At 42.7% G+C, this 25,547-nt stretch overlaps 1 protein-coding gene across 1 annotated transcript in view; it reads right to left on the bottom strand.

Moving 5' to 3' along the window:
• LOC306919892 (tetraspanin-18B-like) overlaps nucleotides 1-25,547 on the bottom strand; it is a 39,236-nt gene that overhangs the window by 2,106 nt on the left and 11,583 nt on the right. Inside the window, exons 2-6 of the mRNA XM_079496440.1 lie at nucleotides 8,397-8,480; nucleotides 5,250-5,444; nucleotides 3,516-3,590; nucleotides 2,234-2,332; nucleotides 579-740 (exon numbers count right to left, since the gene is read on the bottom strand). Of these exons, the coding sequence (XP_079352566.1) occupies nucleotides 579-740; nucleotides 2,234-2,332; nucleotides 3,516-3,590; nucleotides 5,250-5,444; nucleotides 8,397-8,459 (594 nt within the window). The 5' untranslated portion in view covers nucleotides 8,460-8,480. The remainder of the gene's footprint in view (nucleotides 1-578; nucleotides 741-2,233; nucleotides 2,333-3,515; nucleotides 3,591-5,249; nucleotides 5,445-8,396; nucleotides 8,481-25,547) is intronic.

The raw sequence follows: 25,547 nt of genomic DNA, 5'->3' as shown, positions 1-25,547 counted from the left end.
CAGCACGACCCACGAAGACATGAGGTTCTTAAAAATGTCTTTTACAGTTTTCTGAAAAACATATATTGCTATATCAGTGGTTCTCAAACTTCTTTATGTCAAGGACCCCCAAAATTATATGTATTTGGCTGCGGACCCCCATCTTGTTTCAGGGGCCTCCAGAAGCAAGGATTTGAGTTAAAAATGTCCGCTTTAGGCCCGGATCGCTGGTCTATCGGACCGTCCACTTACAGTACGCTCTGATGTAGCCTGACAGCGCGTCCACACGTTGGAGTACCATTTCCGACGGCCTTTGCTGTGGGTCTATTTCCCCCTCTTTATCCCCCTCGTTTATTTTTGGGGGAATATTTTTATTTAAATATTTTTATATATTAATCAATCAACACAAAATAGATTATTTTTTTGCTACTGACTAAATTGATAAGTCTGATTATTGTCTCAGAGTTAAATTAACACTGAGGAGATTAGCTTGGGGTCCAACAAAAGCTATCAAATGGGGGTCTGTGGTCTCTAATGCATATACAAACTGAAAAGGTTGAGAATCAATGCTAATAGTGAATGTGTTGTTAGTATGTTACCTTGTTGTAGCGGAAGGCCATGCTCCCACCCACACACTGCTCCATGTCAACATAGTAAGCGGCCCTCTGGCAGCAGGCTTCAGGCACCATCTTACTGGGGTTGATAAGCCTGAACATGCTCTCCTCAAAGTCCTCCGGGCTGCTCACACCGCAGCAGTCAAACTGTGCAAAGAAACGGGAACCAGTGATGGAAAGTAACAAAGTATATTCACTCAAGTATTATACTAAAGCACAATTCTGAGGTATTTATTTCTTTACTTGAGTATTTCCATATTTCTTTTCACTCCACTACAATTATCTGAAAACCTTCGCTACTAGTTATTTTGAAGAATGATATGTAGCTTGCGGAGTAAGTTCAATCAGATATACTCGAGCGGCTTCATGCTATGCTCAAGGGCGCATACATATATATACTCTACTCAAGGGGTTAATATGCTGCATTACCATGTGGGTGTATTCAGTGTTTGCAAGACCCACATGTCATTCGCTGATGTGGCAGTCAGCTGACCAATATTGGGCAGGGTGTTTAAGCTCACCTAGACTGCATGCTTTCTTCCCATAGAGTATATAAAAGGATAGAGACTGAACTGGCGCGAAGCTCCGCCCCCCCAGCTATTCATGTCAGTGGAAGTTGCTCAGTGGCGTTTTGAAGCACCCGGAAGACTGCCGGAAGTACCGTCTCAGAACGTCTACTTCCGCATTTGACCACCAAATTTTGGTGGTCAAATGTGGAAGTGCAACCGAGCGCTCAATGTTAAAGCCCAGCTGCACGGGGTTTCCCGTGAATCCACGGGTCCGCCTGTAGTCCCTCCTCCTACCACTAGGGCCCATTGCTTAAACGTTGAATAGCCTCACTGGCCCCTTGTTTCTTCCTGCCTTCCTTCTGGTTCCTGGTTGTTGTTATGCACTGTTTGCTCCCACCACCACCACCCCAGCACCACCGGTGGGCTCTGTTATTTCTGTTCCCCATGGGGGGTTGTTATTGTATATCTATCTCCCTGCTCTTAATGTTTAATGATGGTGTCTAATTGTGCCGAGCAGGGACAAAAATGTAGCAGAGCCGAACGCCAAGAAAAAATCGCACCCGTGTGAACTGAGTGGTGCAACTCCCCTCCCCCTCTCTCTCTCTCTCTCTCATTAGCAGGCAACAGTGCAGCACTATCTCTCTCTCTCTATTTCTGGCACAACAGCGCCCCTACTGGTACTCATAGTCACACATGTGTCACACACAAACATAGTCACATAGGTTAACACGGACATTGCTGTTCCTTGGAGTGGTTGCACCACTCAAAAATATTATATGCCACACTTCTCATTCTATAATAAATATTGGTTTAATCTATTTGTGAGTTATGTGACCAAATTTACATTACTATTACAAAATGTACATTAACCAATTAAGCGCTGTTTTATGCTTTTGTATTTTCGAAAGTGGACGATCTAGATCTACTGTACACGTTCATAATGCATTGTGATGAGCTTGTAGATCTGCTATTGTTAAGAATTATACTTGGGAATGATGCGCCTTTGGAACCGGAGAAGGTCACATGGTTTTGTTGTTATAAACATTACCGAGGTGATAGAGTAGTAATATAAGGTTACCATGGCAATAGAGTAAGTTAAGGTTACCATGGCGATAGAGGAAACCATCTTACCGTGGTCATGACGGCGTTCCAGGTGGAGCTGAAGACGTCGGTGGTGTTGTGGCCTTGATAGTGACGCTTCAACTCCCTGGTGAAGTATTCTCTGTTCAGCTGCATAGACACAGGTACACATAAAGTACATACGATAGCACAGGTGCACAAAGTATACGGTAACACAGGCACACAGAAAGTACATACGATAGCACAGGTACACAAAGTATACGGTAACACAGATACACAAAGTATACGGTAACACAGTATATATGTGACCAGATTTTACTGAGAGCCTGCGATCGCGCAAACTCCAGCTTTTCACCTGAGGCGAAAAACTTTTTTTTTCTTTTTTTTAAAATGAGTTAATAGCACAGGCAGACTCTTCACATACTAGAGCATGACTGAAATATGTGTCAGAGCTGAAATCGACATGGAAATATGAAATAAATGCTTAAACATGTAGCTAGGTGTAATGTTAGAGACCACAGAAGTGAACCTTTCAAGCCTGTTTTCTCAACAACCAATGTGTCAATTTGAAGCTATGATTCCCTGCTTTCATATGACATGACAACGAAAATTCAAAAAAATCCAATGGCAGTCCCTCAGTCAAATTTTGTCACATAATAATACTTTCATCCTATCAATAAAGGCAGAAAAAAAAAATCAAAAGCCACTACATTTAGACTGCAGTCACGTCAAATCCGATTCAAATCTGATATTTTTCCTCAAATCCGATCTTTTGGCCCGACCTTTCACACTGCCGTTTGCATAGGAGCAGATCCGATCTGCGTGTTCAGACTGGCAGCCAAATCTAACCTGAATCAGATCCGTGCCACATCCAGATTGGAATCCGATTTGTTTAATTAAGTCTAAATGCGAAAAAGTCACATGCAAGTCACATGGAATCCGATTTAGATCAGGTTGTTGCCTTCAGACTGAGACAGATCTCCTGAAATCAGATTTGAAACCACCTCTGAATGTGGCTCAAGTCACATTGGAAATAATCTGATTCCATGTGACTTGTATGTGATCTGTCTGCATCTTATTTATTTAAACAAATCAGATTCCAATCTGGATGAGGCACAGATCTGATTCAGGCTAGATTTGGCTGGCAGTCATGGGGCAGACACACACACACACACACACACACACACACACACACACACACACACACACACACACACACACACACACACACACACACACTTTCAGAGCCATGTCGTAAAGCGTCTCTTGTAATTTCATGTATTTATTGATCCAAAGGGAAACATTCAACAGGCAAAGACACACACAAACTCACCTGCTCCCGGAAGAGGAAAGCCAAAATGGCCGCTGCCAGCTCAGTGAGGAAGATGAAGAGGATGAGCATGAAGAACTGAGAAGAGAGAAAGTGTACAACGATTCTCACACCATTAAAAAAAAATTGCACGAAAACATGTATTAAAAAACAAACAAAAACCAAAGAGTAACTAAAATGAATTGGACAGCCAACTAGAGCTGCACCATTCTTCACCATTCTTCACAAAATTAGATTTTGCACAGGTGTCTGAATCTAGATCTCTTTCTATTTTCTATTAATTGTGCAGCACGTAGGTTATACAGTCAAGATTATTTATTGTTACATACAGTAACATAATAAGGTATAAGGTCTAGAGCATTTGGGACTCCCTTCACAACATCAGGTGAGAAGTTCCAGCCATGACTACCAGCTACCACCAACAACTGAGAAATATCAGGCCACTAAAAAAAAAAGGGGATTTGAAAACTGGTGTGGAGTAGCCTCGGTACCAGGCTTACTCAAAAAAAGAAAAGCCTGGTCACAATATAAGGCATAGAGTGCATAGCCATTAGCCGGATATGTCGGTCCGGAACATCCGTCAGATGTATTTCCCCCGGATACAATATTTGTCGACCAATCACAACACTTGTTTCATATACGGAGAATGTTAACAGATTTGTAAAAGTGTCAACGTCGTTTCCTTGACTGGTATACTTCCGCCAAATTCCAGCAATGCACTCTACAGCGCATATTGTGCCCAGCATGGGTGTGGAGGGAGTATCTTCCTTCTGGGCCTATACTGGAAGAATGCACCAAATGTTTGACGCTGACTGGTGCAGCTGAGCTTGTAGATCTGCTATTTTTGAAAATGTGGTGCAAATCTTTGAATATATATTCTTTCAGAGCGAACGCTTTCAACTCAAATCTTTGCTTCCGTGGAGGTCCCTGGAACAACATATTTTCAGATGGGGGTCGGCGGCCAATTACATATAATTTTGGGGTCCTTGACATGAAAATGTTTTTCAGAAAACCGTCAGGATTTAGAAGACTCGTCCGCAGGTCTATATTTGTAGATTTGTAGAATCGTCCGCAGGTCTAAATTGGTTAGACCTGCTCACTCACTCACTCACTCACTCACCTTTATTATGTCCTGGCCTAGATAATAAAATTAAATAATGTCTATTTATTTCATACCAGATATTGAGATAAACCAGTGGTTCCCAAACCTTTTCATGTCAAGGACCCCAAAATTGACAATAATTAGCCCGCAGACCATTTGAAAACATATGCCAGGGAGGGTTTTTACGGCTCTAGCAGTGATTCTCAACCTGTTTAATTTCAAGGACCCCCAGTTTGACATGCAGTAGGCTACGGACCCCCTATTTAATGGCATTTCTATCTCTGGGACCCCCAATTTGTACTGTGAAATTTAACTCTGAGAGTGGTCCATTTGGTTACGAACTACCATTTAGCTGGGGACCCCCTGGAACTCCCTCAAGGACCCTTGGGGGTCCCCAGACCCTAACTTTGCGAACCCATGAAATGCACCACAAAGTCCTGTTGTTACCTGCACTTGATGCAATTTCATTTCAACTCCTCCAGGGGGCACAATTGCACCATGTATATTTTCAGCATTACAAAAACCAACAGTATGGCATGTATTTTGTTGTGTATATATATATATATATATCCTACTCTGCGGTATATGAATGAATGACAAAACATCTCTGCTGACAACATAACAGAATGACTCACAAAGAGCAGGAGACACTTGTTCTCGCGCACAGCTCCACAGCAGCCCAGGAAGCCCAGCAGAAAGAGCATGGCGCCCATGGCCAGAACCACATAGACGCCGGTGAACAGCAGCGGGTTGGCAGCCACGATCTCCCTGAAACCCATCGGATCCACCAGCACCCAGACACCCACCGCCAGCAGGAGAGAGCCACCCAGCTGCAACACAGAGACACACACACAGAGAGAGAGAGAGAGACAGAGAGAGAGAGAGAGAGAGAGAGAGAGAGAGAGAGAGAGAGAGAGAGACACAGACAGACGGGGTAATTACGTTAGCTCTGTTCCATAGCCCTAAATGCTTAATACCTATACCTACTGTATGTGTTGACTGTCTGAGAACACTGCAGGGTTATCCTATTCAGGACGGTCGGGAACCCCTTTTTGGTGTTTTTATTTTAAGCATTATGTTATACTGTAGCTGTTGAAAAATAGCAGATCTACAAGCTCGAGCTTGTAGATCTGCTATTCTTTTGAAAAATCCTGAAAATGGGGTGCAAATCTTTGAATATATATTCTTTCAGAGCGAATGTTTTTAATCTTTGCTTCTGGGGGGGGGAACAACATATTTTCAGATGGGGGTCCGCGGCCAAATACATATAATTTTTGGGGGTCCTTGACATGAAAATGTTTGAGAACCACTGACATAGAAACATAGGGTTTTTCAAAAATCTGTCATGATTTAGATTTAGAAGACATTAGTAGAATCGTCCTCAGGTCTAAATGGGTTATAGGGTTGTTCTATGTGTTAACGGCTATCCCTCTCTGTGCTGCTAAGTCTTAGGGGTAATCCAGACGAGGACGATTTCGGTGTTTCTCGGGCAAGTAATTAGCCGATCTGCCCTTTTTGTCACACGGAGACGGCGTTTTGGGGGACTTTAACGGCTAATTTTGAAACTACCTTCCAGAGTGGGAAAGTTTGGAGACGCGACTTTCACGTCTCCGTGTGTACAGCGAATGCCGCCTAATTTGCTGAAACGGTGATGTCATAGTCCCCTCGCCCCCTCCAAACTAACCAGTGTTAATGGTTTATTTCACCATAACCACTTACATATAAGTATCACAGCTATTTTATATTTGCACATAATGTCTATAAATCTCTTCTCCAAAAATAGCCGATCTGCAGCCCGCACGCACGCAAACAGTTGCTGAGGCATGCACGAGAGAGGAGTTGTGTGTGAGGAGCTGATCACAGATAGAGGGAAAGTGTTATATTTGGCCTATTATTTATGCTATATATTATTGACCGCGTCTGTGTCAGACGCAGTCACAGTCACAGAGAGAGAGAGAGAGAGAGATGCTGCGTGTTAAAAAAAGGTGCGCACGCTCTCGCTCTCTCTCTCACACACACACTCTCTCTCTCTCTCTCTCTCTCTCTCTCTCTCTCTCTCTCTCACACTTACTTTGTGCTTGCTGCTGTTTTCAGAAGAATTAATCCAAGGTTTGTCATATATTATGGTTTAGTAGGCATAGCTGGTCAGTCAGTGTGTGCAGACTCAGAGAGAGAAGCAGCACTGCTCTGCTCATTAAATTGATATGACGCATATGCGCATCTGATCAAGATAATTTGTTATTTGGCAACACCTGTGTGAAATACCAACGCTTTCATATACTTTTAGAATAAGCTTTTTCTTTTTTTTGTTGGCCATCTACAGGCCAGCCATGTGTACTGCATCTTTATCTTGAAAACGAAGCAGTTTACCGGTCTCGAGTGGACGTCGTACATAATTAACATAACCGCAATGTAGACGCAGTAAAGTTTTATATCGTTCGCAAACTTAGGCGGGGAACAGCCCGCGACGTCCTCGTGTACCCGGCACATTAGATAGCCCAATGTAAAGCCATGCATTTCAATCCACTTTACATAATTGTTCTGCAAATATGCAAAAAATTCCCTTTCCAGTAAACCCTATTAAGGCCAGGGTTAGGGTTAAAGGACCACTTCACCACTTTTCAACTTATCTTCATATAATTGGTCCTCACTAATGTTCGTGATAAAATGCCACAATTGTTTGTCTGTGTCTCATGAGGGCTGTAGGGCTGTAGGCCAGTGACATCATTGATAGGGATTAATCCAAGCTAATAGAAACCGCATGCAGGCTTTCTATTCCTGAATTCCTGAAAGCCATCGTTCTCACGATAATAAAAATCTAAATATTTTTTGTAAAAATCTTGTTTAAAATAAAATCTGCATAACGATGATGTCACTGGTGGACAGGTTTCTGCCCACAGCCCTCCTATGAGACACAGACAGAGTAGGAGTTTGGCATTTTATAATGGACATTTTTAAGGACCAATTATGCTTTGGTGCACTGCTCCTCCTTGTGGATAGGGGGAGGGTTCAAGGACTCATGTAGTTCAAGGACTATTAAATGAGGACAGGAAGCGAAGGCCGTACGGTAGACTCCATGTTGCTCCCTGGAAGGAAAGAAACATGCGCAAGGGGCTATATATGCAGCCAACACTTCCACGTTCAGCTTTCTTGGTCTCAATTGCGCATGTTTCTTTCCTTCCAGGGAGCAACATGGAGTCCGCCGTACGGTCTTCGCTTCCTGTCCTCTTTTAATAGTCCTTGATGTAGTCCAGGAAGTAAGTGAGCCCAGTGTCCATGCATGACATCAGAGACACTGGGCTCACACACATAAAGACCCCCAGGAAAGTGTTCTAAATCTTCTACTAAACCTCATTAACATAAATTGTTTTGCAAAAAGGTGTCCCCTTGGTTAGGTTTAGGTTTAGACATAACCTTAGACAGTCCCATGGTCTCTAGCTGTCCTAAGGTGAGTTTGCTCGATGGGGGAGACAACAATAGAATATATGATTTATAGTCCTGTTTTATAGCTTAGCATTTAATCAAAGCCAGCCAGAACTCACCAACAAATTACAAACTATCTCATAATGAATAAAGTTAATGATGACATTTCAATGGTCTGTCTGTGTGTGTGTGTGTGTGTGTGTGTGTGTGTGTGTGTGTGTGTGCGTGCGTGCGTGCGTGCGTGCGTGCGTGCGTGCGTGCGTGCGTGCGTGCGTGCGTGCGTGCGTGCGTGCGTGCGTGCGTGTGTGCGCGTGTGTGTGTGTGTGTCTGTGTGCAGAGTATGCATTTAGTGAACTCACAAAGATGAAGAAGTTGAATATGAACATGAGGTATTTTATACAGCTGAGACAGTCTCCCTCCATGGCTGGAACCTCCCCTTGGCCCTGGGTAGAAACAAACACACGTAAATGGTAAATGGTAAATGGTGCATTTATATAGCACCTTTATCCAAGGCGCTTTACATTGATTGTGCATTACATTCACCCATTCACACACACATTCATACACCGATTGCGGCGGAAGCCATGCAAGGTACCAACCAGCACATCGGGAGCAATTTGGGGTTCAGTGTCTTGCCCAAGGACACTTCGACATGTAGACAGGAGGCCGGGATTCGAACCGCCGACCCATGGATCATTGGACGACCTGCTCTACCTCTTGAGCAACTTTATTGAATATTGTGAATCATGTTAGTAATACAATATGTACATTGTACACGCACGCACGCACGCACGCACACACACACACGTACACACACGTACACACACACACACACACACACACACACACACACACACACACACACACACACACACACACACACACACACACACACACACACACACTTTAAGCATGGCTGGAGATGCACAGAGACAAATATATACTGTACTTGAGTCAAAGTATAGATACTCCTGCCTTATCCGACTTCCTTAATTGGAAGTCGGTTGTATATGTTTGTGTGTTTTGTGTGTTTACAAAAAGAAAAAGAAAAAAAAATATTACTCCACTCCAAGTGAAAGTTGCTCAGTCAAATGTGTACATGAGTTAATGTACTGGAGTACTTCATGCTTTTACAAATACTTAAGTGTTCTGCCTTATAAAGGAAATATACACTGTAGAACCTTATGTGAAGTATAATTTAAACAAAAGACAACGATCTCTCTGTGCACAAATACGGTCAGGAACATTACCATTAGCACTGGAGACTGGCAGGTTTAATGCCACTGAAGAAGAGAGATATTGCTTGTTCTGTGATCTTGATGAAATTGAAAACGAAGTTCACTTTTTGTATTACTGCTCTAAATATGATGACATAAGGGATATTTTGGTTAATAATATGTCTTCTATCTGTGGGGATTTCCTAGATTTAAAAAGATGTTTAAATGGAGATATGTTTCGCCAAAGGGACTTTTGTTGTGGCAGATTTTATTTGTCAAGCTTGGGAAAGAAGACAGAGTACTCTGTATAAATCTGAGTTGTAATGTAATGAATTATGTAATGTAAACATGCTGTAAATGCAATTGTGAAATGGTGTCTTATAAACCCATGAGGGTTGGGCACATTGTGTGCAGGACACGAAAATAAATAAACAATCAATCAATCAATATTCAAAATAGCATGCTTTGGGGAAAAAACTAAAACTTAAGTAGAAAAGTACAAATCTCAATTTCTTTCTAATATCTCTGCTGTCGGGAAGAAACTACGGTACCTAACTCCAAAATGTTTCAGAAAATGAAAAATGTACATTTTTGCGGGAAATGAAGAAAACCTTATATTTTGAAAACAAAGCAATACTGCCTCATCAAAGTTGATGTTGTGACTTTATATATTGTCAGTTACTTCCATGAGAGGGCGAGAGAGGTGGTGGAGTTAGTTGCTTTAGCAGACAGTTTGAGGGTCCAATGGAGTTAAGAGGTTTTAGCCAAAGTACATTTTACTACTTTTCATTGGTTCAACATTGTTTTAACAAGCACACACACAGACGTGAAGATGGTAGCACTGATTTATATGCAAAACAATTATTGAATTAGGTGGTTTCCTCCAGACAGCAACGATATCAAATGAAATGTAGACATTTTCAGAAAATCTCAAAACTAAGAAATATGTGTGTTTACGGTCGCAGTTTACTATGAAAACCAGTCAGTCCGTCTGTCCGTCACGCCTCGTGACATGCTCCATATATGGCCAATACAGATTCATTCCATATGTTGACCTCATCAAACCCTGTACATTCAGGACACTGCCCCCGCTGCCACCCTTAGATCTCCAGCTGACCTGTTCTGACATTCCATAATGTTGATCTGACCTCATCAAACCCTGTACACTCAAGACACACTCCATATAAGGCCAGTACAGAATTCATTCCATATGTTGATCTGTAAATGGTACTTTAATAGTGGCTGTGGCCACCAGTGCACTCAGTCAGTACAAAAGGAACACGATGGACCTGCGAGCACAACCTAGCAAACCGTCAGATGGCACACTCTTTGTTTGGCGCGACACGGACAGCCTGGCCCCTCTGATGCCAGCAACGTACGTGACGAGTGGGCATGTGAAGAGGAGGAGGATGGCATGTTCACGTTGGCCGTCAGCGAGGGTGTGAAGGCGGTCAACTGTGCTGTGTGCATTTACTACTACATGGCCCTGATGCTGTTTGTTGGTTTTTAGATAGATCAGTGCTTTTCAACCTTTTTCAGAATCAAAAGACACAAAAGTTAGAATATGTTGTTCTATTATTCAATATTCTCTAATTGTGTAGACTTTTTGTAAATTGAGTAATGTATATGTTTAACAATAATTTAACTCTTGAGAGCGTAAAATGAAACCAAATGGACCCTTACGGGGCAGAACACCAACAGCAATCAGCAATCAAACACAAATGTTTGGTCAAACCATGTGCCTCCCATTGGAAAAGCATTGTGGTGGCCTAAAAAAAACAAAAAAATGACCAAACATTTGTTTGATTGCGTTTGATACGTTTGAATGAGGCCTCAGAGCCATCTGTAAAAGGCACAGGCACAATGCTCATTGGTGCTGGTAATTTATTCTTAATTGCAATCTTGTCAGTGGGCACTCAGCTGTGTAAGTTGTGCATTTACTGCCTATTTGACCAGTCTGTGTGAGCTAGCCTCTAATTAAGTAAATGCTGGGTGCATTTAAATGCAGGATCTGTGACTCACCAGAGTTGAGCCAGAAGGCAAAGCTCTCTGTCTACCGAGCAATCTTTGTTCCTACTCTCACCTATGGTCATGAAGTGTGGGTCATGACCGAAAGAATAAGGTCGCGAATACAAGCGGCCGAAATGAGTTTTCTTCGACGGGTGGCTGGCATCTCCCTTAGAGATAGGGTGAGAAGTTCAGTCACACGAGAGAGACTCGGAGTAGAACCGCTGCTCCTTCGCCTGGAAAGGAACCAGCTTAGGTGGTTCGGGCATCTGGTTAGGATGCCTCTCGGGCGTCTCCCTAGGGAGGTCCTCGACGCACGTCCCACTGGGAGGAGACCCCGGGGCAGACCAAGGCGCAGTTGGAGGAAACACATCGACTCACTGGCCTTGGAACGTCTCGGAATCCCCCAGGAGGAAGACACTAATGTTGCTCTGGAGAGGGAAGTCTGGAGCACTCTGGTGGAGCTGTTGCCCTCGCGACCCGACTACAGATAAGCGGTTGAAGATGGATGGATGGATGGATCTGTGACTCAGGATAATTACGTCGCCTTTGGGTGAGATTTGGGTTAACGAAGCAAGACCACCTAAATGTGTTGAAAATGTGTTATAGTCAGATGTGCACAGAACTATAAACACCATTCTGAGACAGCTACAGTACAATATGAATCACGCCACAAGAACATGAGTTATATAGCAAAGCCGCCCACCACACCATGGTTACAAAAGATCAGAAAAGGCACAATTATAGCTCATTTGTGACAAGAAACACTAAGCATGAAAGCATATGACAGTGAATAATGTTCAAGTACACGAGTAGGCTACACAAAGCATTGTTGCAATCACAAAAAAACATTGTCTGCTTTGGAGGCACACATTACAAATAGAGAGAGAGATAGAGTTTATTATTATTATTATTCTTTTTCTCCCAATTTACATACATTGACATCAGCATATGTCTTCTATGATAAACGTGAAGTCACCAGTCGTTTCTTTTCACTTGCCAGTGATGAATTTCAACGGGAGAACGTGACTCGTGTGAGTGTGTTAGAACATGCTATACGACCCAGTTCTGTTCAGTTCTGAACAGACATGAACTTTATCGGTTTAAAGTGTGCAATTAATTGGCCCCTGGTCCGCAGCGTTGTCATCTATAATAATCTCAATTTAAAAGAGAATTCCATGCGAGAATTCCATGCTTTCTTACCTTTATTTGTAGTTGTTACGTCCCCACCAAAGAGGTCCAGTTGTTATTTTGTGCAAAAGCACATTATTGGCTATTTCCCCTACCATAAGCCCTCAATGAATTGAATTGCATTGAATTGAATTGAATGGGGCATTGGGTTGTTGTGCTAATTCGCTTATTTCCGTCGCTCAATTTTCTTATGTATAATGTAAATAGTATCCCAAACGGCACACTTTACTACTTATTTCGATTAAATAAGCGAATTAGCACAAAAACCCAACCCCCATTGAGGGCTTATATTAGGGGAAATAGCCAATAATGCACTTTTGCACAAAATAACACCTGGACCTCTTTGGTGGGGACGTAACAACTACAAATAACACCTGGACCTCTTTGGTGGGGACGTAACAACTACAAATAACACATGGACCTCTTTGGTGGGGACGTAACAACTACAAATAACACCTGGACCTCTTTGGTGGGGACGTAACAACTACAAATAACACCTGGACCTCTTTGGTGGGGACGTAACAACTATAAATAACACCTGGACCTCTTTGGTGGGGACGTAACAACTACAAATAACACCTGGACCTCTTTGGTGGGGACGTAACAACTACAAATAACACCTGGACCTCTTTGGTGGGGACGTAACAACTACAAATAAAGGTAAGAAAGCCTTCTAGTATGAAATTCTCCTTTAACGGTACGTTTGGTAGCCAATGTCAGCTCTACTGTTTGATGATTTCTACATTACAATGAATCCTCCTTTGCCGGTTATTACCCTGAGATCATTTTCAGCACTTCTGTTGCTCCAGATTGTGTGACAGAGGCATTTGAATATTGTGGGTTGTAACAGTCTGGCTTCGAGAGACTACTATGGCAGTCCTTTATTCTGTTGAGATTAGTCTTGATAAATACAGCTTTGCCTTTATAAACATTAATGCACGCTCGCACGCGCACACGCGCACACACACACACACACACACACACACACACACACACACACACACACACACACACACACACACACACACACACACACACACACACACACACACACACAATTCCAGTTTCATGCAGTCAGTACAAGAGCAGCTCTGCTGATGTTCAGTCATCTTCATGCATATTTCTCCAGGGATATTTCCTGCGGTACAATACTGTAGTAGTACTGTCTGTCCCTTGAGGTGTTGCCATAGTGGGATGGACCCTACAATACAGTATATACAGTATAGTACTATAAACCAGTGTTGTTTTCGTCGACCAAAACTATGATGAAAAATGTTCGTCGACTACCTTTTTTTACTGACGAAAACTAAATGGAAACTAAATAAAAACTAAGCTATGTTAAAACTATGACTAAATATACTGTCGATTTTGTCAACAAATAAAAACTAGACTAAAATGTTAGGAAGGGACTAGTGGACAAGAGATCCAGTATAAGTCATTTTACACTTGGTTGCATGCTGAAAATAGCAGATCTACAAGCTCACAACGCGTCGCAGCACGACGCGTTGTGATAAGTGTAAAATCAGCCATTATGACGGCATCAAGACCCGCCAAAATACATTTTAGTCGACTAAATCAACAGTAGATTTAGTCGACAAACATCTTATGATATTTAGTCGACTAAAACTAGACTAAACACTAAATATTAGTGTTTAGTAAACATTCCAGGTGACTAAAATGTAACTAAAACTAAATGAAAACGTTTCAAGAGACTATGACGAAAACTAAAATAGAAATTTGCTGCAAAAAAAAACACTGCTATAAACATACAAAGATGCAGGTGTGTGTTAGGGATGTCCTGATCACAAAAAGCAAAGAGAAAAAAACATTGTTTTTATATAGACCTATATAATTCGTCCGTGCGCCTTTCCCATGCTGCATTAGAGGCCAAAGCACCTCACCGTTCAAAATACAAAATGGAGATTTATTTTAGCATTCACAACACAAGGAGCCCGTGCACAGCAAGGAGGACTGCAGTGTCAGCACATTGTATCAGTGCAACAAGATACCAGATGGAAGCCACAAAGCAGCATTCCAGTTGGGTGCTGGTAACCTACTGCTGACCAGGGGGGGCGCCTCCAGTCCAATAAATCACTGCTTCTCAGGAGTGATTTATTGGACTGGGGTCCCCAGCATACAAAATTCGTTAAAATAGTGTAACACCCAGGATTCGAACTCGGGCCTCCCGCATCTTAACCACTAGACCACAGGAATATCTTGCTGAACTGGGGGAGATATTAGACTTTTGAGGCCATCAGGCAGAGGCTCTGAGCCACTCTGCTACAATAGCAACACAATTACCATAAGCGTAACCACTTAAACCATATACTTTGACCATTCAAAAATAGCCCCTTTTTGTGTTTCTAAAATCCTTTTTTTGTCCAGCTTTTGGTGTGTGTATTTGTGTAACCCAAATGTTGTCCTAACAAACATTACATGCCATGGACAATTTTGAGTGTTTGTTTAAACACAAACATTGCGTAACACAAACATTGATGACGAAGGTGAGGACGCACATTGTGATTGGTTGGAATGAGATGATATACGATGATAAGAGCGCCCCTGACCACTTCACACGGGTGTGATTTTTTAAATATAATAATCTGTTTTATACAGCTTTTGTCCACACACGTCTCATATTTGCCATTGACAATGAAAGGAGAATTTAGGTCACATGTGCCTCAAACATTGTGGCAACACAAACATTAAATGCCATTGACAATGAAGGGACAATTTACGTCATATGTAGCAAATCGGCTAACCAATCGCATGAATTCAGTTGTTCATGAGATGATGTATGGTGATGTATAATGATAAGAGCACCCCTCACTTCACACAGGTGTGATTTTTAGCTTTTGTCCTCACACGTCTCAATATTTGACAATGAAAGGAGAAATTAGGTCAAATGTCCGCCATATATGACGTGAATTTGTGGCAACACAAACATTAAATGCCATTGGCAATGAAGGGAAAATTTACGTCATATGTAGACGAGCAAATCGGCTAACCAATCACATAAATTCAGTTGTTCATGAGATGATGTGTGATGATGTATAATGTTAAGAGCGCCCCTCACTGCCAGGAGAATGAGACTCGCAGGACACTGCCAAAGACACCAAGAGCTCCCAGCCAGCAGACTGGTGCTGTGGGAACACATGGGCACCGGTCACGAGGACGTCCCATACTAACATATGTGGATGTACTCAAGAAAGATGCAGGAGCGCAAAGCACCAACGAGCTGGCCGGATGTATGGAGAACCGGGATGAATGGAGGCGACGATGGAGGGCTCGTCTGAGGACGACCTAGAGAGACTGCACACAAGTGTGATTTTTAAATTATACATAACACATATTCTCTTATGGGGATCTCTGTCTGACACAAAAATCTTTCCAAGCGGGGGGGTCTGCGGCCAAATGCATACCAATTTGGGGGTCCTCCTTGACATGAACATGTTTGAGAAGCAGTGCAATAAATCAGTGTCAGAGGGGCTGGGAATGGTTTCATCCATCAGGACAGCAGCGTACGTGCTCTGCAGTATCGAACAGGGAGGACAAGGTGGATCCGTGTGGATGTCACGTGATCGTGACCTGGCTGGCTTTAATCGCAAACACATTGAGGGGTGACTCGCTACGGGATTGCCCCGTTATCTTTCAATGCATTTTCTACCTGTCCGGCTGGGTTTTGCGTTTAACCACATAAACCCCTATAGCCATTCTGGGCATCTTATAATAGCAGGGTTGATTTTGTCGACTAGAAAAATGTTCGTTTCGACTACCTTTTTTCACTGACGAAAACTAAATGGAAAAAACTAAGCTGTGATGACTAAAACTAAGACTAAATATACTGACAATTTCGTCAACAAATAAAAACTAGACTAAAATGTTAGGAAGGGACTAGTGGACAAGAGATCCAGTATAAGTCATTTTACACTTGATTGCATGCTGAAAATATCAGATCTAGATCAGCTATTTTCAGCATGTGTAAAAACAGTCATTACGACGGCATCAAGGCCCGCCGAAATACATTTTAGTCGACTAAATCAACTGTAGATTTAAGGTGACTACTTAAAACAGACTAGCATTTTTTATCTGCCCAAAGACAGTCTGCCGACGAAAGATAATTTTCCACCATGCAAATTGCAGAAAGCGCTGGTTTGCAGTGTTGCCAGGTCTGCTTATTAAGCAACTTTGGGCTAGTTGTCCTTTAACATAGCTTAATATTCATAGTTGCCCGTTGCTTTATAGTTTGGGCTTATTTCTGAAGTGTAGTTGCTTATTTGGGCTTGCTTTCATGATTCATTTAAAAAATAGCTGATGTAATAGGGCTCAAGTAGTGAAACTGGTTGCTTCTTTTGGATTTGTTTTCAAAGACCTGGTCGCTTTCACTCACAGAATCTGGCAACACAGTGCTTCACACCAAAACAAACAAAGATAGCCTTATTTTCGCTAGTCTTGCTTTGGAGTTGATTTGGAGACTGGAGTTGATTGATTGGTATTTGAGAGTTGATATTGAGAATATGGTATCTAGTTCACACACTACACCAGTATAGTCAGCCCTGAAACATGACGAGCAGACTAGAAGACGTCCACTCTACAGTGGAATAATTTACCCCCCTCATCACTACAACATGGATGGCGTCGCTCCCGACATCGGCAAACGACCCGACATGTTCGTTTCTTCATCAACGGGTTCCGACGCGTCGATAAGGCACTAGGGACGGCAAGCGACGGGAGCTTTTCGTCGGGGAGTCTCCTGCGGACAGTCTCGCGACTGGAGACTGCTGATCGTCGGTCCAGTGTGGACCTGCCTTTAGTCGACTAAAATCTTATGATATTTAGTCGACTAAAACTAGACTAACACTAAAACATTCCAGGTGACTAAAATGTGACTAAAACTAAATGAAAACTATTCAAGAGACTATGACTAAAACTAAAATCAAAATTTGCTACCAAAAACAACACTATATAATAGGCGACATTTCAGCAGAAATAGACGATCTGGCAGCTTGTGGGCTATTTTCAGCTGAGCTTTGATGTAGATAGGAAAAAAAGGAAGGGATCAATATAGACCCCCATGGTCAACAAAGTATGATAAGAGCGTTAATCTGAATGCAATCTTCCATCGATCCCCATAATGGTTCATCTGAAATAAAACAACAAGGCTTTCTTCTTTTTTTCTCTGCGCAAAAGGAATGTTTTATGTAAACGGTCAATCTTCCTGGCATTTTGCTAATTATAAACCACTATGATTAATTACCTATGTGGTGTCCAGTGAATGTTAGTCTTGGGGGTGAATTGTTCTAGCATCAGTGGTCTGGTACTGGCAAGCCACAAATAGAACATTTTCCTTCCTTGTTTCAATATACAGTATATTGTAAAGACAGTGGAAGCAGAAACATATTGCCTTTTTTGTTGTTGAGAAACTACTTTTCTCATTTCTACTAACAAACAAATGTCTTGCCCTCCCACACTATGTCCAGCAGTGTGAATTTGACCGCATACTGAACATGTTCTGGTCTAAAATATCTTGGGAAAGCGGAAGGCAAGACAAGAATTCCACCATCATGATGTTGGCTGATGGACTAAAGCCTCAAGAATACTTAGTGCTTCAATTTGGAAACCCCTTCCTTCTGCTCCCTGCTGGAGACAGAAACCCCCTTCCTTCTGCTCCCTGCTGGAGACAGAAACCCCCGTCCTTCTGCTCCCTGCTGGAGACAGAAACCCCCATCCTTCTGCTCCCTGCTGGAGACAGAAACCCCCTTCCTCCTGCTCCCTGCTGGAGACAGAAACCCCCTTCCTTCTGCTCCCTGCTGGAGACAGAAACCATGTTCCTTCTGCTCCCTGCTGGAGACAGAAACCCCCATCCTCCTGCTCCCTGCTGGAGACAGAAACCCCTTCCTTCTGCTCCCTGCTGGAGACAGAACCCCCCTTCCTCCTGCTCCCTGCTGGAGACAGAAACCATCCTTCTGCTCCCTGCTGGAGACAGAAACCCCCTTCCTTCTGCTCCCTGCTGGAGACAGAAACCCCCTTCCTCCTGCTCCCTGCTGGAGACAGAAACCCCCTTCCTCCTGCTCCCTGCTGGAGACAGAAACCCCCTTCCTTCTGCTCCCTGCTGGAGACAGAAACCCCCTTCCTCCTGCTCCCTGCTGGAGACAGAAACCCCCTTCCTCCTGCTCCCTGCTGGAGACAGAAACCCCCTTCCTCCTGCTCCCTGCTGGAGACAGAAACCCCCTTCCTTCTGCTCCCTGCTGGAGACAGAAACCCCCTTCCTTCTGCTCCCTGCTGGAGACAGAAACCCCCTTCCTGCTGCTCCCTGCTGGAGACAGAAACCCCCTTCCTTCTGCTCCCTGCTGGAGACAGAAACCATGCTGTACCACTGTAGTGAAAACATGAGGGAAATGCTCACTGAATGATACCAGCGAGTGTGTGGTCACTGGTCACTGGTCAGATATACGACACCTCACATCACAGCTGCAGTGTTTAGGATTCCCATTCTGGCATTTCTCTAACAACAGTGGTTCGCAAACTTTAAAAAAATAAAAAAATAAAAAAACATTTCAAGGTCCTCCATATCTCTGAGATGTGTGCACTCTCAGAGTTACAGACCCTAGTGTAAAAGGTCCAGTTGGACCCCCCTCAAGGAACCCTGACGGTCCCCGGACCCCACTTTATGTCTTGATAATGTTGGCTTTGTGAAACTGAAGTACAGATTTCCTACTCCTTGTGGTTCACTGTGGTGTCGAATGATTTAAGTGTCAATGTGCTTTAGACCAATTCAGAGCATTTGGAGAGAGCTCTGAATATCGAGACACAGGGGGACTGTTTTCAAAGAACCTTTTGTTTCTCTCTCTCTCTCTCTCTCTCTCTCTCTCTCTCTCTCTCCTATAGCGTAATAGCACAACCTTTAAGGGCCTGCCACCGCGCTTCAGATAGATAAAGACCATGGTAGAATTAGAAAGAAGAGGGGTGATCCGAGCACTGCAAAAAAAAAACCTTTCTGAGCCTTGAGCTCCGGGCTACTATGATACACCTCCGGCACTTTCCAGGTCACAACGTCACAAACAGTCTGTTACTTGGGGTGCCATGGACCATATGCAGACCGCGGCCATCTTACCATATAAGTTAATGGCAAGGTCCTAACAAGGTGCAACTTCCCAATGGCAGCCCATTCATCCAAACAGAAAAGTCCTATCTGATTGTATTACACAACGTCAAACTCACCAACATTGCAGCTGTACGGAAAGTTACTTTGAATTATTCTCTTTCTATCTGCAAAGTGTTTGTTTCATAAAAATCCACTGTAGACATGTTACTTTCTGTCCTTGCAGGTGATTCTTTTTCTAAGGTGACATTCACACCAGAAAGCTTTGCTGCGATTAAAACGAATCCTGCTGCGCATTGTCAGAAAGTGCACTTCGTTTGGCAGGTGTGAAGGCTCATTCGAATCCTAATGCGTATCAAAGAACCGCATTCTACTCCGAGCAAAAACGAGGGTTTCGCTTCGCTTCCAATCACACTTGATTACAATTAAATATGCAAGAATCCCAAATTCTCCGCCCATTCGCATCGAGTCTACCGAAGTATTAGGTGGGAATGTGACCTAAGTGTTGCAGTTTGGAAGTGCTCGTTAGATATCACTCAACTGCCCTGCGTACCACCTGTTTTGAATTTGCACATAATGCAGCAGCAGGACATTGCTTTACGGAAAAACGAGTGCTTCCAAACTATGATGGCAAGATGGCCGCGGTCTGCAAATGGTATATTGTTGTCTACCATATGTTCTGAATGTTGAACAAATATTTCTGAAGAGGACCTGTCTGTCAGACCTGTCTGTTTGTTCGTCTCACATCAACAAGTCATTAATCTAACATATTGATCGCTATATTTTATAAAAGAAAAACGAGGATGGACATAATGTGACAACTCATCATGTGTCAGGTCTGTAGCAAGACCCCCCTCCCCTCCTCCTGTGGCGCAGTGGAATCAATAAACGAGGCTCCACACCAGTGATCAATAGCTGATTAACTGCTCTCTATTCCCCAGAGGAGTCATCAAGATTAGACACCCCCCTTGCTCTTTCCCTCCCAGAGGAGAAGATCAGCTTGGTTTATAGGTGAGACGTTGTTCTGCCATTGCCTCACTGGAAGTCGTTATAGGCTGAGTAGTTGTATCATACGAGCAGTGTTTACTATCCTATGAATCGTGCATGATTCCGAGGGAAAGTACGTCCTGTTCGCTCTAGTCTAGAGAACAATATTGAATGATGGCAACTGGACGGCAATTGTTAATTCAACTCAAGTGCTTTTGTGATTTCACCATTCACAGTGTTACAAGAATTGTACGACAATCTACAGTCTCCTGCTACTCAGATACTGAGGCACAGTATTAGCTTAACTACAGTAAATAAACTTGATAACTTAATTGACAACATGTATGTAAAACTTTATGTTCAATATTTGCATGTACATGTCCTGTCTTTGATGACTCGGGTTCTCTGGCTCTCCAGTATGTTGTTAAATAAAGACGTAAATGCCAGTATTCCAGTAAACATTTTGTAATGATTTTGTAATCTTGTTAAGACTTTTACAGAACCTGCATTAAGTGTTTTCTGAATTCCAAATCCAAACAGATAAAGGCAAGGAAAGTGTGGATTGTCAGTGATATTTGCCAGTGTACGTAACAGGCAGGGACGTGCACACATAGATATCAAAGGGGGCTTCAGCCCCTGCCCTTTTACCCGTCTGTAAAACAACTGCCCTCTCCAGACCACGAATGAATGCAGCATTTACTATAGTGAAAGAATGCAAATGCCCTCCTTTCCATGCCATACCGGAAGGCAGCATTCAGGAGAATTGTTTTTTTTTTCAAAAGTCTCCTGAACTAATTTGTTTTTCGAAATCCATGTCGTACACCGCATCTCCAGTAGATAAAGAGTGCAGGGTTGCGCCCCGAAAAGAGCTGATCTACAAGCTCTCAACGTGTCGCAGCGCAACACATTGTGAGCTTGTAGATCTGCTATTTTCACTATTTTGGGCCAAAGGTGCCCTGTTATGGAATATCAGCCCCTGCCTCTCTAACACTCTCTGCATGTCCCTGGTAACAGGGCAGTTGAATTCACGTGAGACCCTGAGGCTCAGCTATTGTAGCGATATACATTCATTACTCCCACTGGGGAGGATGAGCAGACTTACTGTATATTTGTAACACTTCTATTCTATCGATCTTCTGTTAAGGTTGGCAAAAAAAAACAGATCATCAATAATTGATTTGACCCCCAACAGAGCTGACCGTGACAGAAACCTGCATGCATAAAATGATATAATAGGCCTGTAATATAATGGTTATAGTAGCATGAGGTTGAATTTTATTTTATATCTCAGTAATTTGACTAAATAACATGTTGCTCTTGAGAAGCAACAGAAAGTGTGTGTGTGTGTGTGTGTGTGTGTGTGTGTGTGTGCGCGTGCGTGCGTGCGTGCGTGCGTGCGTGCGTGCGTGCGTGTACAATGTACATATTGTATTACTAACATGATTCACAATATTCAATAAGATTAACAACATACTTCCACATGTAGAGCTTAACAATTTATCCTCCCTCCCTCAGGACAGAGGTTCAGCTGAATTCACACAATGTAATATAAAGGGCATGCAGGCTACATCGGCAACGGCTGTTTCTATAGAAACCAACACATGAAAGGAGGACAGAATCATGATGGATGCTGATGTTTGTGATGCTATGTGCTATCTAGGAAACGCCCCGGGCTCTGTAACCTCACATCAATGATGAAACATGTCTTATGGTACACGCAGTGGATTCACACTATACTATATACACTGTGACCTTGACCAGTTGGGTTTCAACTTGGGGGCCGGGACCCCTCCTAGGGGCCGCTAGGGAGCACCAAGACGGCCAGTTGGAAGGAGAGGGAAAAGAGAGAAAAATAAATAAAAAATGAATGATTCAAAATGTATATTATTTTATTTTATTTCAATTCAAATTCAATTCACAAGATTATTGGGCCAGTTAAACCACTTTCACCCAAGGCGTCATGTCATATTCTTCTTTTGGAAACAAAGAAAACTAGAAAAAGTTCCCCTCGGGGCACAGGTCTCCACCAGGGCAGGTCAGGTTGTGGCCTCCTGGTGGTGCTATAATAGGCCAATGTGAAAAGGGTGCCATTTGTTCTTACACCATTGATGGCAATTGGATGATTTGAGGCATTTTGTTCCAAAAATGTGTTTTGCAAAAATCCACCTGTTGGTGGCGCTATAACAGGCCAATGTGAAAAGGATGGAATATATTCCTCGGCCTAGTAGGAAAGTCTGTGAAAGATTTCCCGTAAATTGCACACTGCGTTCATGATTTGAGGCTTTTTGTTTCAAAAGGGCCAATCCTGTAAACTTTGAAAGCCAATGTTAGCCAATTAGGATGGAATATGAAATATCGGACAGATCCATCTTGAACACATGACTATAGAGATAGTGTGTAACAATTTGCAGGGTTTTTGGACAGAATCTGGAGGAGTAATATCAAAAAATGTGTTTTCCGAAAGTCGTTCTCCTGGTGGCGCTATAACAGGCTGTTCTGGAAATGTTGGGGCAGAGGTTCATCGTTGGCACCCAGGGAGTGTGTGTGCAAAATTTGGCATCGACCGGGTTAACGGTGCCAGAGATTAGCTGTTCACAGACGGACGGACGGACGGACGGACGGACGGACGGAGTGCAAAACATACTCTCTCCCCATGCCTTCAGCCTGGTGGAGACAATAACACGTCTACAAGGTCACAAATCACGATGCATCGCGTTGCAATATGTTTTAGCTTTTAGATCGGCCTTTCTTTCTGTTTTAAGCCATATTCCACAATAGGAGGGCCCTACTTGCTTACTTACTTACTTACTTACTTAACTCAAGTTTTTCTTTGCCAGTTGCTGCCTTCGCCAAATGCTTGCTCATGGGGGGAAATGTTGGGTCTCTGCTCTGTGTGTAAAGTGTCTTGACAGGAAAACAGTGCATTGTGCAATCTGCCGAGATATGTAATTTAAATTGGGACCAATGTGTTGGACGGACAGATGGATAAACAGAATGACAACAGCCATCCTAAGAGCCTCGCTGCTAGGGACGTTAAACACTGAAATAAACATCTCTGCTGTCGAGAAGAAACCACTTAACTCCAACATTTTTCAGGAAATTAAGACAACCTTATATTTTGGAGGGAAAAAAAGCAATACTGCCTCATCAAAGTTGGTGTTGTGTTTATAACATTGCGCGTTTTATCAAAACCATGGAGAGCTCTGTAGATTTATTCAGCGAAACCAGCCTAGGATCCCTGAAGAAGGAAAGGCAAAAAAAAAAACAGAGATCCGGTTTGATATCAATAATAAAGCTTATGACGAAAAGGTTGCCGGTTGGATTCTAATTGGCGGAACGCTCCGTCATGAGCAGTTAATTTGTTAAAAAACGTTTTGTCCCAACCCGACCCTTTGGTGTGGTTTAGGCTTTGGGAGAGAGGGAGAGGGAGAGGGAGAGAGAGAGAGAGAGAGAGAGAGCTTCAACATTTGTAATATTAGATTAATAAAGCACTCCAGGTTGCTAGACAGCAGATAGCTGAGGATGACAGGCCTGGTAGTTGGTAGTTGGTACACAAGACTGACTCACCCTCACGCTGACCAAATGCTTCCCACATGCCACACACCACCATGCCCCTTTATTCTTTCAATTATCGCCAATGTTGCTTGAGAAACTACAGAGGTTTTCTATGCATAAACAAAGTGACTAATGTTGCTAATGTTTTTCCCTCTGTCATAAAGTGAATGTGTCCACTTCTGTCACTTGTGAAAGAATTAAGGTAGAATTACACAATTACACAATTACTCATGTTATGATGAGTTTACGCAGTGGTGGAAAAAGTACTTAAATGTTTTACTTGAGTAAAAGTATAAATACTGCAATGTAGATGTACTTCGTTACAAGTAGAAGTCCCATATTCAAAATGTACAAGTACAAAAGTATCGGCATCAAAATGTACTTAAAGTACTAAAAGTAAAAGTACTCATATTGCAGAATGTCCCATTTCACAAGTTCAAAATGTGTACAAAATCTTTCGAAAATAGCAGATCTACAAGCTCACAGTGCGTCACATCGTGGCACATTGTGAGCTTGTAGATCTGCTATTTTCAAATGGCCGAAATGTATATGGTTGAAGTGGTTATGTATGTTTTTTGTTTTCTAATCAAAATTTTAATCTCCAAAGTAAATAGTAGCAAAAATCTTGGCTCTGAGATGTAGTGGAGTAGAAGTAAAAGGAAATTGGAAATACTCAAGTAAAGTACAAATACCTCAAAATTGTACTTAAGTACAGTACTGAAGTAAATGTAGGTTTAGTTACTTTACACCACTGAGTTTACCTTTGGCCTTCGATATGTTCTCACCATTTGAATTTCAGAATGATGCCATATGGCACAAGCTTGGTATGTAAATGTTTTGGTACAGCTTGATCCTGTGACACAAGTGGTTCCTCCATTATCTTCGTATGTAGCACTAGCTGTGCTTTTCTTGGAGAACTTCGTGACATTGTGACATGGTCCCATATTGTGCTCATGAATTATAAACTTCTATCTGACACTTCACGCCTCAACAAATACAGATTGATACAGAATTCCTTGACACACTCATTTGAACTCTCTGAGCTTATTTTGAGGAGAGGTAGGTTAAGAGAGGACAGGTCAGAGACAGTTCTTCAGGTAACATGCAGGATCTAATTTTGCATTTGACAAATTATTAAAAGTTAAAACTAGTCCATACCCTTTGAAGGGTACACAACTACACATCAACTGCGACTACAGAACATATAGCCGTGGCAAAAGTGCATGACCATATTGATCGATCACATGATCAGATCAGAGCAATATACCAACCAATGCCACATATCCAACTATAAATGCACCAAGTCTCTGTGTGTGTCATGTATGTACGTCTGTAATCCACGTAACTCGAGAACCGTTCGCCCCACCGAATTGGACACAGCGCGTTCCACACCCCCACAGGGAGTGCAGTGCCCGGTGTTGAGTTGGTCGGACCCACCGAAAAAGGTGTCC

This window comes from Electrona antarctica (assembly GCF_951216825.1).
Source record: "Electrona antarctica genome assembly, chromosome: 3".
In the NCBI taxonomy this organism is placed as follows: domain Eukaryota; kingdom Metazoa; phylum Chordata; class Actinopteri; order Myctophiformes; family Myctophidae; genus Electrona; species Electrona antarctica.
The sequence above is the reverse complement of the archived record's forward strand: the minus strand, read 5'-3'. Positions and strand labels throughout refer to the sequence as shown.